General features: G+C 43.8%; 1 protein-coding gene and 1 long non-coding RNA gene across 6 annotated transcripts in view; one reads left to right on the top strand and one right to left on the bottom strand.

Moving 5' to 3' along the window:
• Positions 1-18,741, top strand: part of LOC149875340 (putative N-acetylated-alpha-linked acidic dipeptidase) — a 53,497-nt gene that overhangs the window by 12,676 nt on the left and 22,080 nt on the right. For all 5 annotated transcript variants that reach the window (XR_016439647.1, XR_016439646.1, XM_090030597.1 and 2 more), the window contains exons 5-9: positions 3,443-3,568; positions 7,390-7,576; positions 9,374-9,467; positions 17,430-17,528; positions 18,148-18,233. Coding sequence is in view for 3 of the 5 variants with exons in the window: in XM_090030597.1 (XP_089886723.1) it covers positions 3,443-3,568; positions 7,390-7,576; positions 9,374-9,467; positions 17,430-17,528; positions 18,148-18,233 (592 nt within the window). In the remaining 2 variants the exon portion in view is untranslated. The remainder of the gene's footprint in view (positions 1-3,442; positions 3,569-7,389; positions 7,577-9,373; positions 9,468-17,429; positions 17,529-18,147; positions 18,234-18,741) is intronic.
• Positions 12,119-18,741, bottom strand: part of LOC149875341 (uncharacterized) — a 27,840-nt gene continuing 21,217 nt past the window's right edge. The window contains exons 2-3 of the long non-coding RNA XR_016439648.1: positions 12,375-12,437; positions 12,119-12,206 (exon numbers count right to left, since the gene is read on the bottom strand). This is a non-coding gene — a long non-coding RNA (uncharacterized LOC149875341). The remainder of the gene's footprint in view (positions 12,207-12,374; positions 12,438-18,741) is intronic.

Below are 18,741 nucleotides of genomic sequence, written 5' to 3'. Positions count from 1 at the left end.
CAGTGCCAAGGGCTTGCTTTAATGGCAAGTTCTTTCTCGCATTGACAAGAGCTGTTTGTACAAGAATATTTTTAAAAAAACCCACAACTGATTTGAAAAAATGTTTTCCCCATGTAGGACTGGGAAGCAGCAGACCTTATTAGGTTAGAGCAGATTCCTGGTTATCTTATGGAAATTAATTGCACAATGCTCCTTGTCTTTGTTTCTCTAAAAAGCTTCTGGTTTCAAAACTGCAGGATCGTTAGGAGTGTGAAGGAATGTTAAGCATGTGGCATCATAAATTCAAAGAAGACCATTAAAAGAAATAAAGAAATCCTGTGGCATTACAATACTGAAATTTAAATTAATGTGCCAGGGAGAAAAGGGATTAGCTATTTAAATTCATTCAAGTCCATAGGGCCAAATTCTGTTTTTAATTTCCACAAGTATAACTCTGACTTCTATGCAGTTGCTACAGATTCAGATTAGAAAGCAAAATCTGTGCTTGGAATACACTAGGTATCAGGTATAAATTATACAGAATAATAAAGTTTACTTTACTTGATGTATTAAAGCTAAATTCTGGTAGAAAAGACAGATGACAAAAAAACTAAAACCACTAACATAGTGTAAATGCCGAACAGCAGGAAACAGAATGAAGTCTCTGGAATAAAGTTTCTGTCTTAGCCTCCCTGATAGCACTCAGTGAAAAATTAGACCCATAATATCTGATCTGGAACCCATTGATCACAGCCCCTGTAGAAAACTGTGTGTGTAGTGCTACTGCTAGCAACATCCTAGCACGATGAGCGGAGCAGCCAGGAGGACCTGCACACCACATCCACTGATGAGTTAGCATTGGAGAGAGATCTCCATTGGCAGCAGCTTTCAGATTTATGAAGTCATTCAGCTGAACCTCTTTCTTAAGCTATTGCTTCAGGCTCTCTGAAGACCACTGCATTGATTATACTGGAGTTACATTTTCAGAATGTTTTAGTATCACGACCCAAACATCACTCAAGGTTAAGCGGCTGGAATTAGAGGCCGTGTTTACAAATTAGTAGGGCGTTAGTAGACAGAATTTGCCAACTTCATAAAGTAATTTGGCCATCAGCAACAAGTGAGTTAGCCCGCTACAGTCTGCAATTAAATTTACGCTGTTTTGCAAGCTTTTGTAAGAATTCCCACTGAGTTCTTATCATTTGCATTTTCCAATTTTGAAGCAGCAGCACTATTAGCAGCAATGGGGATTTCATTGTATTACTAGCAAATTCTACTGCAAATGATCACAATACTCTAAAGTAGCTGTGCTATTTGAAGCAAGTTGAAAAGAGGGGGCTTTCCAAGGAGGTGTAAGGAATCCCAAGTGAGGCCAGTTTGTTGCATAATGTGTCAAATCACCTCTTTTGTTAAATATAGTTTTGTAAGTCCAAACATTAAGTAAATATACATTCCTGTGCAATATCCTAAGAAACTTTTGTCTCTTTTTATTCTTGGTTACATTTTAAATCATATTTAATTGTAAGGATTGTATTTCAGAACAAATCAGGATAGTGCATTCATGTAGCACTGTCTGTGTTTGTTTAATTAAGGAAATTAAAAAATAAAAATAAAAAGTAAAGGATTATATGACCAGGTTGCAGCTATAAAATTTAACTTGCATGATGACTTTGCATATCCTTTCATTGTAGAACAATTATGCTGATTGTGGAAGCCCAGCAGGCTGCCTTTAATTGGTATAATTATGAAATCCAATTATGAAAGCACACAAATCAGCATTTTGTACTGGTCAACAAATACAGGAGGAGAAAAATATTACCTTTTTTTGTCCTACATATTTATAGAAAGAATGTTGAGAGAATTGGCCAGGTTTCCCTTGGATTTACAATGGTTTGAAACCAGTACCACTCTCTGGATTTTAATTGAGCTATCCTTAGTTTGGGAAAAGATTCAAACCCTTAGAGCAGTTTCAGGAAACCCTTATGATGCATCATCTTCATTTGGACAAACCTCTGCGTGATCTGGGCCAGAATTTCAAATTTCAGAATTTCAGTCCAGGTCCGCTTTAGACAGGCCACTGTACAGAGTAGGATTAAGGTCACTAAGATATAAAATTAAAGCAGTGTGACCCAGGTGTTCTTAGAACGTGCTAGTGCTATAATGCAAGCTCCAGATGCACATCTCTGAGCGCAGAGCTTCACTTGAGGGAGAGGTGATTTCATTGGAATTACAGGGAAATGTAAGTATGGATATTCATGGTAATTGTAATGTGCCTGGCTTACCATCTGGCTCCTACCTCATTACTTCTCTTTGGCCTCCCAAGGTTTGCCCACACTCATCTTACATGCCACACTTTGATGTTACAAGTGCTCCAGGAGGCAGGAGTGGGTTTTAGAGTAAGCTCTAAAGGCTTCTTCCAGCCTTGATCCATATTAATCTACCTGGGTTTCTTCCACCCACTGCATCACAACGCCAGGCTCATGAACCCAAGCTTGTCCCTGAGGCTGCAGGCCTCTCTGTCTCCCGCTCACACCCCTTATGGGCGCTGGGCTTGCGCCGTCTCAGTCTTTGTGGCCTGGTATTCAGTCCTCCAGCATACTACAGTCCTCCCTCCAAAATGCTCAGGTCTCTGCTTTACACAGCTCACTGGGTTACAGTCCCTTGGGGTGCTCTGTGCTGGGTGCTCCTGCAGCACCCAGTGGCATCCAGTCCTCCCCTTACAGCCACACTCAGTCCCCCAGTTTAAACACAAGTAAGTATGAGCATCTGCTTCCAAAACATAAAGCTCACACAGCTCAAGCTCCCCTGTTGGGGTTCACTTCACCTCGCAGCAGGACCAACACAAAGGTTCAAAGTACTTCTGTCCTGTTGCTCAAAGCACAGTCTTCCTTCTGCCATCAGACTAGCTCCTACAGCTAAACTGCGCCTTCTGGGCCAAGCCCTGCGCTTATAAGTCTCTCCCTGGATCACCTGACCCTCTACTTCCAGCCCAGACCTGCCAATCACTGCCTGGACCTAGGACAGGCACGCATTTTATTTAACCTCCCTTTTTGTTATGAAGTCTGTTCAAGGAGTTTGGCTGTCCTGTAGGTTCCCTTCCCCTCCTGGGTAATGGGGTAGGGGCCTGGTTACAATAGTGCATACAGATGTAGGCATGCTCTTGCAACTAAAAAACTTCCTTGAAATGCAAACATGAAGGGTATTAATGTATAGATTCCGGAAACTCTCATTTGCTGTGCTAATGTGCTATTGGTGTTTAGTACCTTCAGCTTCCATTGACTTGAATGGGAGTTGAGTGTATACATATAGTTATATAAAGCCTGTATAACTAGCACTAGAACGCATCTCAGACTTTATAACATATCTCAGGCAGTACAACCCGAGTTCATTGCTTCCATGCCATCTGCTTATTAGATCATATTCTTAGTCACCCTTGTTTCCACTTGTGCCTCTTGTCTACTAGGGCGAGTTAGTGTACGTCAATTATGGCCGCACTGAAGACTTTTTCAAACTGGAGAGAGAGATGGGAATCAATTGTACGGGAAAGATCGTTATTGTCAGATATGGGAAAATCTTCAGAGGAAACAAGGTAATGTGCCCGATATAAAATTTCCATCTATGCTCAGTTTGTGTTTCAGATATGCCTCCTCTATGGCTGACATACACATTTTAAATCTTTTGGAGATCTTAGAGTAACTGAGTTTGTTATTAAACTGTGTTCAAAGAGGATTTTTGACTATGAGACACACTTTCTTAGGAAAGTAGGGCTGGAAAGGACTGTCATGCACTCCAGCTCTCTACTCAGGGCAGGATCATCCCTGACTGAACCATCCTAGTCAAGTGGCTACATGACCTGCTCTTGAAAATTTCCAAGGATGAAGATTCCTCAACTTCTCTGTCCAGTGCTTAACCACCCTCATAGTCAGAAAGTTCTTCCTAACTACCAACCTAAATTTCCCCTTCTGCTATATAAAACCATTACTGGTAGTCCTTTCCCCTACAACAACTGAGAAAAGGCTGTCTTCGTCTTCTTTAGAATTGCCCTTCAGGAATTGCCCTGCTATCAAGTTCCCTCTCCCTCCCCAAGTCTTCTGTTCTCCAGACTACAAACCTAGCTCTTTCATATGAGCACATTAAAATAAATGTTACTCATTTCTCTAGCTATCTGCTCATGTTGAATATTCCAAAATATGGGTGATATGCTTGTAACACACATGCAGCTTCCCAACTAAACTGCTTTAAAATGAATATAACATCTTTCTGTTTAAAGATTCCCCTGAAATAAGCAGGGAGTAATTCAAAAGAGGATTTATTTTAAGCATCCTATTTATCCGTATATGCCCACATCAGATGATATGGAGAACAAATGCTTTAAGAATACATTAGTCCAGTTCTTTTCTAAACTACGATTTTTTTTTAAAAAGTCTACTGATTTCTCCTAATACTTCAAGTTCAATTCAGGAAACATATTAAGCACATGCTTAACTTTAAATATATTTAAGGGCTTTCCTGAATGGGGATATGTTTCCGAATGAGGGCTATATTTGTGAAGCGGAAGCAGAGGATTCAGAGGGTCAGTCAGAGGGAGAGAGAAAGTCACTATTGAGACCCGCACCTGCTCTAATTACTGCTGAAGTCAATGCTAAAATGTTCCCTCAACTTGAATTTCAGCAGGATTACATTTCATAGGTGATTTACATATTTTCAGTTAACTCAGAGACTCAAGTGCTAACTTTAAACAAGGACACCAAATTTGTGATATTCCCTTCAGGAATATTTTATGCCCAACTATATAAACACTTGTTTATAATAGTTATCAGTCTCATGTATAAAATATCATACAAATAATGTAATATAATATTCAGAAATTATTCTGCATCTAATATTGCTTTTTTGGTCCTAGGATATACAGAAACCAGTTGGATAGAAAAGGTTAATAAAATCAGAGAGGGCATTGTTTTTATACCATTAATTAAAATTAATTTAAAGTCATCTCACACTTAAGGTGTGTAATGTGCAGCAGTTCTAAAGCTTGGAAATTACATGGCTTAATTGTTGCTAAAAGGAACAGCGAATAAACTAATTCCTGTGTCAATGTGTGGGAAATGCTGTGTCTTCTACTGAAAAATTAGTTCATGCATGTCTGATGGAGTGACTGCACTGTCAGATTATATTTATATTGATTAAGAATAGGGTAGGGGATAAAGGCAAACAGTGCATTTCCTAGTCACCTGTGGTAGTTTTTGATTAAAATACCTGGACTGTGACACTGAGTTGCAGATTATTTGCCCCTCATATACTATTCTGGTATGTGTTACTGGGCAGCAAAATTCTTTAGAAAGCTAAGATAAGATAGATGGCATCTCAAAACCAAATCAGCTGGCAGAGTTAAGCAGTGATGCTGTTTACCAAAATAATGAATATGGAAACACTTCCCTGTGTGAAACAATACACAGAATAGGCTTTTTTGCCTTTATAAGACGAAAGTACACCATTACTCTTCAGTTACACTTGTTTTCAACTGAGTAGCAGATTTGAGCCCTTAAAACTAGGGTGGGCAAAATGCAGCCCGTGGGCCAGAGACAGCCTGCCAAGCCATTCTATCTGGCCTGTGGGGCCCCTAAATTTTTTGGGAAATTAATATTTATCTGCCCCTGGCTGCCTGTCATGTGGCCCTCGATGGCTTGCCAAAATTCAGTAAGCGGCCCTCCGCCCAAATTAATTGCCCGTCCCTGCTTTAAAAGTTTTCTCTTTCTAGTATGACCTAGAGACCTCTCAGGAGATCCTCAGAGTCGATGTATTTTTTACCAACTAAAAATTCAGCATGTTTCCATACTGCTTAAACATTTTTTATTGTTCACTCAGCATTTCATTAGTCAGGTGGTTGCTTTTGTCTGAGTGGCAAGATACCAACTAGATTTATGTTTGGTGCAGTCATGCTCTGGGGAAGGTTGGTCCATGTTGGTCCACTTATCTCTTGGGTAGGATTCAAAGTAGCAACAAGTCCCAAATATCTGTGTTATATCAGCTTCCCAGCAGGGTACCAAACTCAACAGGGAATTGCACGATGTAAGAAAATGATGGGCCCAATTCTGTTTGACCTAAAGGCTTTTGAGGCTAAATTTTGTTTCACTTCATGCACGTAAATGGTACATACTCAGCCACATAAATGCAGTTTTTGATGCTTTCACACAATTCAGGATTTTATTTTTCTCTGGGGTGAAGTAGAATTGTCTTGCATGCATGCTGGCTGGAAATAGCATGGAGAAGGGAGAAGGAGGACCTGCTCATAAGCTGAGTATTAACCAACAGTGTGCTCTTGTTGTGGAAAAATGGCCAGGTTGTATTTATAGGAGCATCACTTGCAAGTTAAGGGAGTGATTCTTTTGCTCAAATACCTGCAAGGCAGTTACAGGGGCTGCTTACAGACGTTAAAAGAAAAGAAAAATAATGCGCTTTACCGGAAGAAGCAGCACATTAGTTTGACCCAGCTCCACAGCATCTATATAGATCGGGAGCTTCAGCAAGGCTTTTAGGCACAGTTATGTAAAGCTGATTCCATCAGCTATTAGATAAAAGTGCCCAAAAAGCCCCGCTAAAGCAGCCAATTGATACAGATGTTGGGTGAGCTGGGTCCAACTAATGTGATGCCTCTTTTGGGCATGTGCTGAGCTTTCATGGGAAGGGAGCGCACTGAATTTAAAGTAAAGCGCCATTTTGTTGGGGTGGGTTCAACCTCTATAAGCAACCAGAGAGGATAGAGATGAGTTTTTCTTATTGGCCACAGGGGACAGGACTAAGAGCAACAGCCTCAAACTGCAGCCAGGAACATTTAGGTTGAAGATTTAGAGGAAGTTTTTCACTAATTTTCTAATGTTTCTATGATTCTTTGACTATAAGGTAGTCAAGCACTGGTACAGGCTACCTAGAGAAATGTGCATCCTTGGAAACTTTCAAAACACTTGGCTGGGATGGTATTTAGTTGGGGATGATGCTGCCTTGAGAGGGAGACTGGATGAAATGACTTTGCGAGGTCCCTTCTAGCCGTACTTTCCTATGAAACTGCAAACACGTCGGCCCAAGGGAAATAGAATTTAGCTCTTCATGATATTCACGTCATGTCAGGGGGCACTTCAGTGGATGTCAATGTAATTTATAACCCATTCCATCATCAGAGAAGTGTTAAAGAGCCTCAGAGTAAATAAGAATCTGATTCTAAGACATGTCACAATGTCTGCTGTCTTTTGTGGGATCTGAAAAGTAATTGTGTTTTAGTCAGGTCCTTCAGTGCAAAGAAACAGAGTCTATTCTGGGAAGGGCTGAGCATTTTCTACACCCATTGGGACTAGGGTCTGGAGAGATCAGGACCTGGTAGAGGACTAAATGGGGAATGGGGCTCTGCTTTTTCAGGTGAAAAATGCTGAACTGGCTGGTGCCAAGGGAGTCATTCTGTATTCAGACCCTGCTGACTATTGCACCCCTGGGGTAGATCCCTATCCAAAAGGCTGGAACCTTCCAGGAGGTGGAGCCCAGCGTGGGAACGTATTGAACCTGAATGGCGCAGGGGATCCCCTCACACCAGGTTACCCAGCAAAAGGTAAGTAATGTTGTGAGTCATGGTAATCTTGTTGATGAAATCGCGGTGGTCCCAATAGGTCCAGACTGGCTGGATCTCAGGGGTGGATGGGAGCAGACTATGAGATAGCGCTTGTCCTTTGGAACAGATGGACATAAATCCCACAGCTCTTGCCATTGCACAAAGGAAATAGTGTTCATCTTTTGTTTCATTTCTGCACGGGACACTTTCATATGAAAGAAATCCCAATCTTCCCCCAACCTATTAATGAACTATGTTCAGCAATGGCTTCCAAATAGGGGAATGTTGCCTACACAAAAGATTGTGGCTGGCCAGAAAATAAGAATTTTGTGAGGCATTTCAACATTTGTTTTTGTTCCACTCCGAAACAAGAACGGCAACTTTCTAATTGTGTAATGGAAGAATGGAAAGAGACCACAAGAGCACAATAGTTAAGGCACTCACCTAGGATGTTGGGGACCCACGTTCAATTCTGTGCTCCATATGAGGCAGAGAAAGGCCTTGACCTAGGATCTCCCATGTTCCAATTGAGTCCTTTCACCCATAGGATATTGGTTGTTCACCTTTCTTTATGGTTCTTGGCAAAAAATTCTGGACTTAAGTGTCACAGCTGTAGCATGGGCAGAGGTGCCTAGTGGTTAGGCTCAGGCTCAGCGGTCTGAGTCCAGAGCCAAAGTCAAGGTAGGGTCAAAGACAAGGTCAGCATACTGAGGTCATGAACAGGGTCATGAACAAGTCGGTCAAGGAGCCCGAATCAGGAAGCTACAGCTTACATCCTAGTCAGGAACTGACCCTGTGGCAGCATAGATGCAGTTCAGCAAGGACAAGTGCAGGGTGCTGCACCTGGGGAGAGGGAACCAGCATTATGGTTATAGGTTAGGGGCTGACCCTCTCGGCAGCACAGGGGCAGAGAGGGATCTTGGAGTCATGATTGACTCCAGGATGAATATGAGTCGCCAGTGTGACGAAGCAATAGGCAGAGCCAACCGCAGCCTGTCCTGCATCAACAGGGGCGTCACTAACAGGTCCAGAGAGGTCTTGCTGCCCCTCTATGTGGCGGTGCTGGTCAGGCCGCAGCTGGAGTACTGTGTCCGGTTCTGGGCGCCGCACTTCAAGAAGGACGTGAAGAACCTGGAGAGGGTCCAGAGGAGGCCACTCGTATGGTTGGAGGCCTCCGTGGCCAGCCCTATGAGGAGAGGCTGAGGGACCTGAATCTGTTCAGTCTCCGGAAGAGGAGACTGAGGAGGGATCTTGTGGCTGCCTACAACCTTATCAGGGAGTGATACTAAGAGCCCAGGACCAGGGAACAAGAGCTGGCACCACAGTCAAAACAAGGTGTTGTCACAGGGCCAGTCTGTGAGGTCATGTGGAAACTTGTGCAGTTTGCCACACTCTGCCCTTTTGGTTTGAAAGCTGTTTGGGGCATGGCCAGATTCCTGCCCGCCCAGCAGCCAGTGAGTGGCTACCAGGATGACTCTTTCCCAGCTTGACTGGTGGCACGTCATGCTAAGGTATCCCAACAAAGCAAACACAAAAAGGAACTTTCTAGAGAGAAACGTTTAAATTATACGATCCCAAGCCAGTTTTAGATGCAGAATTGTGGACACCAAGGGAGAATCTGGGAAAAGCCTTTCTGAAAAATGTGTTTCTGCAGTGTAGAAAATATAGTGTTTTGTAGAAATGGCAAGCTCAGTTCAGGGTGGCAGGATAATTATCCCTAACTCCTTGGCACAGCGAGGCTAGAAGTCGTATGAATCGCTCCTCTGCATTGCATACAAAGTGGCTCTCTGGTTCCAGAGTACACCTATCGGTATGATGAAGCCAGTGGTGTAGGTCTTCCAAAAATTCCTGTCCATCCCATTGGTTACCATGATGCTGACGAGTTACTACGGTAAGTACAAGGGGAAGGGAAGGAGGGCAAAGGGAAACTTCGTTAGATTATTTTTCAAAGTATTGAAGTATTTGGAAGGAAGGAGAGAAAACAATGTTAGTTTAAGGACATAGATAGGCAAGGTTCTTTGAGTGATATCTTTTAGTAGATCGACTGAGTGGCTAGGGAAAACGTTTTAGGCAAGCTTTCGGGTACAGTCACCCTTCTTCAGGGATAGGGGATATCTGCTGGGCTGAGACTCCAAGGAATGAGAGAAGCTGAAAGTGTAACAGGAGGTCAGTGAAAATGTAAATCCTGTTGCACTTTCTGCATCCCTCATTCCTGATCTCCTAATTCCTTTTTCACTGCCAACTTCTTTCTACCTTGTATTCTATCACCACTGTCTCCCTTTGGCCTTTTTCCCCCTGCCTGCTTCCCCCTCCCTTACTTGTTTTACCTTTTGTCTTTCTGATTTCTACCTTGTGGCAGGACGCGACCTAGGGGTGCCGCAAACTCCCCTAGCACTCCCTACCTACCATGCCAAATTGGTTTCAATGCACCCTCTTTATCTCGCCCACCACGTCTTTGATGGTAATATTGCTAAAGGGAGGCTGCCTTTTACACTCTTTGGCACGGTGCTCTGCGACGTCCCAGTCTGTGCCCTGCCTTCGATAACACTGCAGCTAAAGCCTCTGGAGCTACGCGTGGGTCTTACAGTCACCCATGCCCTCATGGGTCCTCTGGCTCATCCTTCTCTGTTGCCCTCGCCCGCACTGGGGCCTCTTCCCTGTGCTCTCGTAGCTCGCACTGGGGCTGGGGTCAATACACCCCAAAACGTGGCGCTCTCTCCGGTGCTGGGTCTCCACGCTACCGTGGAGCCCCTATGAGGCCTCCTCCAACCCCTAACAGCCTCACCCGGTCCTCCGGTCTTACACAACTACGAAACAGAAAACTCACACTCCTGTGTTACAACATAAACTCAAGCCAACTGGCTAACCATCATCCATATCCCTACCAGGGTTTCCTCCACCCAGTATTGTCAACGCAGAAGTTGCTCAGGCCATCAGGCTTCTCTGCTCTGCCTACCCCAGCAGAGCTCCCTCTTCCTCAACTGCCAGAGGGGAACTGACCCTCCAGCCTCAGCCTGGCTTGTTTATATAGGCCAGGCCCTGCCCCCTTCTGGTCAGCTGACCAAACTGGTTGTCTCGGCAACCGGCACCTGTGCTGCCTCTTTCTACATTTCTTTCTTACATTTTCACTGACCTCCTGTTACACTTTTAGCTTCTCTCATTCCTTGAAGTCTCAGACCAGCAGAGGCTCCCAGTCGCTATGCCTGAAGAAGGATGACTGTGCCCAAAAGCTTGCCTAAATTTTTTTTTCCAGCTACTCAGTTGGTCCAATAAAGGATATTGTTTAAATAACCTTGCCATTCTTATGATTTGAGATTTATGGTATAGTAGTGCTCAGAGGCTCTCAGGGTATCACTGAGATGGCTCTTCATTTTTCAAATGCAGATGCAAGTAATGTATAATTCTATTAAATTAAAAAAACCGACGCTCATATATAACATTACTCATATACACAAATATCAGTGATGGAGGCAGATGCTTGCTTTGCTCCAAATAATTTACAGTCGTTTATGTATATGTATAACTATCATTTATATATACTTTCAAGTTATAAGTTAATTGTTATAAGTCGTATGCAAACTGAAACTCAGTAATCTTCAAGCAATAGCATCTAATGTGGTTGTGCGTCAGAGGTTTAGGGAGCAGCGGTAAATGGGACACTGTGTGCTGGTACATATCCTTCAGTCTATTCTTTCTTCCTGGTCTCTGCTCTACAGCAGTGCTTTTGCTCTCTCTGTGTCTCTCTCTCTGCCTTGCAGGAATCTTGATTTGAGCCAGAAAAAAGCCAGCATTCAGGGTTGAGAACAAAAAGCTTAACAATCGTACTCACAAATATCTTGGCAGGGGTATTTGAAAAATTAGACCATGAGGGTCATTACTGGTAATGCTCATATGAAAATCCTGGAGCCCTGGGGATGTTATAAAATTTTGAACTCACTGTCGCCCACACTCAATTGTAAGTCTTCTGTACACAAACTATAAAAAAAACAATGAGAGGGCATTTTTAAAAAGCAAACTTTTTTTTTAGTATCTACAATGTAACTTCTTGTTAATTTTCTCACTTTGAGCAAAAAATTTCAATAGGGCAAAATGACCTAGGAAGCTAAATCACATTGGCTCTCAGTAGGATCTCACCTCTTAAGTCACTTATGCCTTTGCAAAGCCCACTCCTTTATCATTTGTCTTTCATTCGTTGTTCAGCTACTGGGCCTTAATCTTTTCCTCTTCTGGTAGAATAGATTCTTTCCACACAGTAACCTATAATACATTTCCTTCCTGTGAATAAGGCAAGACAGACATGTCCTATTTGGTTTGGTTTTACAAAGCCTGTGTAACTCTGAAGTGCTACAGAAATAGAAATGTTACAATACTTCTAGACTGTTTGCATGAAGCTGTCAGCCTCAGGTTTACCTTTAACTCACTTATAACGGTTCTTTACATTTCTGTCACTCATTCTTTCTGGGCCAAATTCTGTCTCTTATAGTATTTGCATGTTTTCCATGGGTGCAATTAAGAACCATCTGTTGGCATGCCAGGGTGCAATTAGGCTGCCTATTAGGGCTGTGCAAAATTTCGACTGCGGATTCCTTTTGGAGGTGTTTCAAGTGTTTTGATGCTCAAAACTTCGAATCTGAAACAAAATGGGAGACGTGTCAAAACCTTCAAAACAAAATCAAACGAGTCAAAATGTTTCAAAGATGTTTTAGCATTTCGAAGGTGTTTTGAAGCTGGGCTTGTGGGGAAAGAGAAAGTAAGGAGAGGGAGTGGGGAGAGAGGGGGAACAGACTGACATCTGTACCTGGTTAGTGTCTGCCAACTGTCCCTGAGGTCACTTCCAATCCCACTGGTCTGGGGGAGGGACCTAAAAAGTTTAAAAACAGCATATAAGCCTGTGAGTACCTAAGTTGTCAGCCTGTCTCTTGCCAGAGAGCAGCATCTGAAAGACACTGACTCGGACTGCTTCCTAGCTGCTACTGTCTAACTAGGGAGTGTGTCTTCTACTTGCAGAGAATTGGATAGGATACAGCGTACAGTGACAGCTTAGCTATACTAGCCTAACTTCAATACTAGTATTGTTATCCCTATATCATTTCTTTTTTTTCTATATCCATTCCTTTGAAATTATTCTTTTTTTTTTTTTTTTTTTACCTGAAGAAAAAGAAATCTGTGTTTTGCCTGACAGTATGCTTGCTGGGCACTGTTCAGGAAAGCACAGTATAGATTAGATGGATTGCACACACAGACACACCTACATATATACATACTACGCACAGTCAGACACCTTTTTCAACACAGGAAAACATGAAGTGTGCTGGAAAAGCTGGTGCTGCCAAGTCTGGGAGGGGAGCAAGAGGGGGCAAAGGGAGAGGTGTCAGTTCCCCGCTGCTCAAGCTGAGACACAGCCCCTTTTCAGCCAGCCATGAGGCTTCTGCTGGTACTGGGAGCAAGGAGGTTGCAGCCGTGCCTGCAGCTGCACCCCCTGTGACACCAGGTGTGATAATAAATCGCAGCACCAGCAGCATGACAACAAGCAGTGCCAGCAGCACAGTCTCCTCCACCCCAATTGCAGGTCCCAGCATGAGCCTCCCACTCCTAGTTTTAGAGGAGCTCAGTCTTGAAGTAGGGGACCTCAGTTTGGCAGCACAAGAAATTTTGGGGCAGGAGGGGGAAGCAGAGCTTGTGTTCCACACCCCTTGAAGTTCCTATAGAGTCAGGTCCCTTTCCCCAGAAGGAACTGTGGGGGCATCTGGTTCAGCACCTCCTGTTGTTGTGCCTCTGCCTGCTGAGGGCAGGGAGTAAGGCAGGAGCCACACCTGCAGTCCAGAAGCGAGGGGGTAGTGTGGTCTGGGATCATTTTGAGGTGTCAGATGATCCTACATATGCTACCTGCCTGTACTGCTGAGCCAAAACCAGCTGGGGCAAGGGAGTGAAACACATGAACGCCACAGGGATGATGATGCATCTCCACAGGCACCATTCCTTTGCCCTTGCTCCTCCTCAGCCTGGCACCAGTGGGAGTGTGCCTAAAAAGAAGTCTCCCTCTCATGTCCCCCTGTTGCTTGAAGGCCCCCGTCCCCCAAAGCAAAGGCAGGCCACCCTGGAACAGTGTGGGAAAGGCAGACAGAAAGTGCGGTGCATTGTAAGGATCAGTAGACGGAGGTGCTGGTGAAGAGAGTCAGGGAGACAGAAGGGCAGAGGCAGGGGGACATGGAAGAGGGGGATCCACTGTCCCGTGTTAGTATGCCATCCACTAACCAGTCTCCTCCTCCACCACAGGTGGTGCCAATGTGGGTCAGGAGCATGGCTTGCATGGTGGGATCCAGAGGCACCAGACCCCACCATCAGGCAGGTAGTGCTCAGGCCTTGCTGGCTGCCTATCTTGCCGGGGACGTGGAACTGCTGCTGTGTGGCCCCTTGGCCTACTGTGCAAGCTGCAGCCAGATGTGGCAGGATCTGGCCATGGTTGCCCAGGAACACCTGTCCTATCCACCAGCCAGTGTTGTAAGCAAGAGGGTGTTCAGCATTGCTGGTGGTATGGTGACACCCTACCAGACCTCTTTGGATCCTGGTTTGGTGGAACAGCTGGTGTTCTTGAAGGTGAACCTCCCACTGCTGGGGTTTCCCAGGCTCCAGGTGCAGATGGACTGAGTGCCACCCTCCTCACTCTGTCTGCACCTATTTCCTTTTAGTTTCTGGTTTCCAAACCATTTAATGCCCCACTCTGAGAGCTGGAGGTGGCACTCACTGCATCACCAGCCAGCAGGGGAAGAACATTTCCCTGCTGAGCTCCTGTGCCAGGACGAACTTAGATGTATGAGATCCATTTGGAGAGGCCTGAGGCTTGCTGGTCACAGTAGAGTTATGAGGCTCCAGGTGAGCTCAGCTTAGCTGTCTGGGGTGCCATTTGTGAGGGATGGGCTGCAGTGTAGGGAAGGTACAGAGCTGTGGAATCACACACACAGACAAGGTTCATTGTGTCAATCAGGTATGTTTTAGTAGACCAACTGAATAGTTGGAGAAATATATCTTAGCAAGCTTTCAAGTTGAAAAACCCTTTGTCAGGCTGAGGAAGCACCTGCAGGTGGTGTGTGTGCTTTTCCTGGATGGAAGTAATAGTAAAGAAGCCAGAGGCTGGCATGCAGTGCAGGCAAGAAAGCCAGTCAGTGAAAATGGAGGCATCGGGTATGAGAGACAGACTGGGGTGGGTGGGGAGGAGAGGGTACTGTAGCAGGTAAAAGCGGAGCGGTATGTGGGGAGTCAGATGTCTGGCAGGTTGTAGCATGTTATAATTCCAGTGTCTATATTGAGTCCATGAGTTTCTGTATCCAGGAGGTTTATGAAGTGAAGTTCATAGGCTTGTCTGAGAAACGTGTTTTGTTGCTGGCCACAAAGGAAGCTGAGACTTGAGTTTCTTTTCTGAATTGCAGAGGCTTTCTTCTTGGGTGCTGGCCAAGTCCTCCGGCAAATTCCCTCCTGGGGTCTGGGGTAGTAGGCCCATGCCTGTGGGCTCTTTGCCCCACTTGCATACCTCTGCCGTACGTCTCTCTGTTGTACTTTGTAACTTTTGAATTGTTACTGGCCACAAAGGAAGCTGAGGCTTGAGTTTCTTCTCTGAATTGCGGAGGCTTTCTTCTTGGTTGCTGGCCAAGCCCTCCTGATTTCTTCACTTTCTTTGACCCAAGCATCAGTTTGAGTATGGTAAGAGTTGTCTTCTGACTGGGATAAATACAGAAAACAAGTTTTGCAGGGCCATTTCATAGTCTTCTTGCCCTCCTCCTGGTTACTGGCCATCTCCCAGCAAATTTGCACTAAGGTACGTGTCTTTTGACTGGGGAAAGCTTCTTGCTGGGAAAAACCCTGCATCAGTTCTGCCAGACAAGTTCTGCAGGCCCATTTCATTCATCGATACAGTTGTGCTCAGGAGCTATGACCACTGCAGTGGCTTAGGGCTGCGGGGGGTACAGGTGGGGCCTTCCTTATCACCAGTTCCTTGAGATTTTTCTTGGTAAGAGTTGTTGTTTTCTGACTGGGGTAAATACAGGAAACATGTCTTCAGGCCCATTTCATATTCTTCTTGCCCTCCTCCTGGTTACTGGTCATGTCCCGACACATTCAGACTAGGGTATGTGTCTTCTGACTGAGGAAAAGCTTCTTGATGGGGAAAACCCTCCCTGCCTCCTGCATCACCATGAGTTGCACAAGTTCTGCTGGCCCTTTTCATAGTCTTCTCACCCTCCTCCTGGTTACTGGCCATGTCCCAGCAAATTCAGACTGGGGTACATGTCTTCTGACTGTACTGGGGTACATGTCTTCTGACTTCTACCCACACACCACTCTGTCTCCTTGAGGCTTCTGTCTCCTTGAGTTGCTTCTCTGACTTGCAGAAGGAAGGAAGATTTTAAATAAATAATGATAACAGAAAGTAGTATAACAGAAGTGGGGATTTTCCTCCCCAGCACCTTTACGATATAAAATATTGTAAAGCCTCTATAAAAAAGGTACCTGCCTGCCTGCCTTTCTCCCTCCCTCTCCCCCATCCACCCACCCACTCACAGAACCAGCTTCTGGCAGAGAACATTGCAATGCATTGCTAAAGTCTTTATAGAGTTGCTAAAGGCCCTGGGAGGTCCATACTTGCTGCTGGGGGTCGGTGGGTTTGTTTGGTTTTCATTCTTGTGAGAAAAGCTGGATGCACAGTAGCACTGGCCAAGCATTTGACCCCCCTCCATCCTGTCCATCCCTCCATAACAGTCCACCGTGCAACTTTCCAGGAATGCCGTGACTCCACAGAAGTTGCATGGTCATCAGCACTGTGAACGCCCCCATTGGCCATACATGTCATATAGACCAAAAGTAAAATGCTGCTGGGACATGGCTAGTAACCAGGAAGGGCCACTAACCAGGCTGGCTGGATGCCTGACTCCCTCCCTCTCGCCCTCCCACCATGCAGCCCTCCATCCATCCCTCACCAAGTGACATACTGTATGTGACTGGAGAAAGGGAACACTCATACTTATTGTACAACAACAGTTGCTCGATAATAGTTATATTGAAGGGAATGTCAAGGGATTATTCAAGGGATCTTGGGAGCATACTGTGAATTGGTGTTTTAGCTTATTGTATTGCATTTGCTGGCAGTGGCTGTACTGTAAAAAAAAAAATGTGTTCACCAGTTGACTACCAACGGCATTGTTGAGTAAAACAAAAACGTGTATACTGTTTTAGCTTGATTCTCATATAGATCTTGAAAGGTCATAACCCCTCATTCTTCTTATGAGGTCATATTTTTTATAAAAAATGTACTTTCCATGATGTATTTCTTCCCACAATGCTCATAGGGCATAAATATATGGTCCGGGTCTGGGCTGAATGGGCACTTAAGAACATACTTAAAGGAAAAGAAATGCTTAAGAGTTTTGATGATTCAGGGCCAGAATATCTAGCACACATTTCAACAACCTCTGATTCCCCCAAATCACATTTATCGCTTAAAAGTGACACTTCATATTTAAACCATTTGGAGAAGCTGAACTATCTGCTAACACAGAATTAGTATGCCTGATCCTCATCTCTTTCCATTGAGATAAATCCATGCAGTTGATCTAGATTTTCAGACCTAGATTTAAAGACCTGAATGTTGCCTGTAGATAGCAAAGCAACAAAAAGTCCCCTTGATGTTAGTGTTCTTTTCTAGTGTCCCTCTCCTTCAAATAACACTGTGGGGTATAGACTGTATTTTTGATCTGTGTTTGTACAGTACTTAGCTCAGTGGGGTCATGGTCCATCATGGACACTCGAGGGCACTACTTCAATGTAAAGAATGAAAAACAATTACATTTATTTTTTCTAACAGAAACATGGGAGGACCTGCCCCACCAGACAGCAGCTGGAAAGGAAGTCTGAATGTGTCTTACAACATTGGCCCTGGGTTCATTGGGAGTTATTCTACAAGGTTAGTTGTGCTTTATATAAAAATAGGTTTCAGGGACAGGAACACACAGGTACAGCAGTGTGAGCCTTTGAACTAAGACTGTGCCATCTGGCAACTTGATATTTTTCTTTGTTTTTAAGTGAAATGAGGGTATTGGGCATGAGTTCTAGGATAAAGCAGATTCTAAGCAAAATGCCTGCAGAGTTGTATTTGATTTGTATGAAAATCCTCAACCTGGTCTTGGTTTAAACAGACCTTGGGATAAATTCATTTAAGAGGCTTCCCCATCTTGGCAGATTTTCTAACAGACCTGGGATGTCTTAAGTCTTATAGTAAAAGTTTACTTCAGGTTTATTTTGAAGTAAGCTGGCTTCAGTTTTGAAAGTAAAAAGGAAATTTGCATTCTAATCTGAAGGTGACATTTTCCTGAAAAGCTGCTTTAGCAGCAATGCTGCATTTTCACTTGAGAGCAACTACATTAGAATCTTTTTCTAGATTTGCTGCAGATTTTGTTGAGGCTAAAATTTTGCCCATAAACTTTCAATCTAAACAAGTTGAATCTTATACAGTTTTAAGTGGATAGTGTTTTATTAGCTAACCTGATGACTTTTCTCTTTACATTTGTTTTCTAATGATCTAGAAAGGTCAGAATGCACATTTATAGTAATAATAAAGTGACAAGAATTTACAACGTAATTGGGACCATCAAAGGAGCAATGGAATCAGGTAAATGCATTTACCCTACAAATTACCTGAGTATGCAGTGAACTGCAGATATAAATAATTAAGGATTGTAATTGCAAAGGGAGTATAAAGAAGAAAAGTTATCCTGAGATGTTCTATTATATCATCCTTTCCATTCATACACACTGAGATGCAGCAATAGAATTCAGGTTGTGTTACTATAAAAGCTATTTTCTAAGGGTGGTCATGGTCTTGACTAGGTTGAACCATCATATCCAGACAAACAGCATTATAACTAAAAAAACACATCCTTTTGTCTTTGCTTTTTTTAATGGGAAGATGGTATTTTGAGTTGTACGGATTTGCAATGAAAATGGAAACGTATCCACCATGATCTGAAAGCCCATTTTTAAATGGATTTACAGACGTTTATAGGGTGGGAAGATTATTTGATCTGCAAATGCAGTACCACCAGCTCTGGTATGAAATACAGCTGTTTAGAACATCAGGTAACTCAGCAGGAAGTTAGTCTGGCTTTGGACGTCTTGTC

The sequence above is a fragment of the Crocodylus siamensis genome, chromosome 1, assembly GCF_052110815.1.
Source record: "Crocodylus siamensis isolate JL-2025a chromosome 1, ASM5211081v1, whole genome shotgun sequence".
In the NCBI taxonomy this organism is placed as follows: domain Eukaryota; kingdom Metazoa; phylum Chordata; order Crocodylia; family Crocodylidae; genus Crocodylus; species Crocodylus siamensis.
Note: the sequence above shows the minus strand (reverse complement) of the source record. Positions and strands in the feature narration are given on the sequence as shown.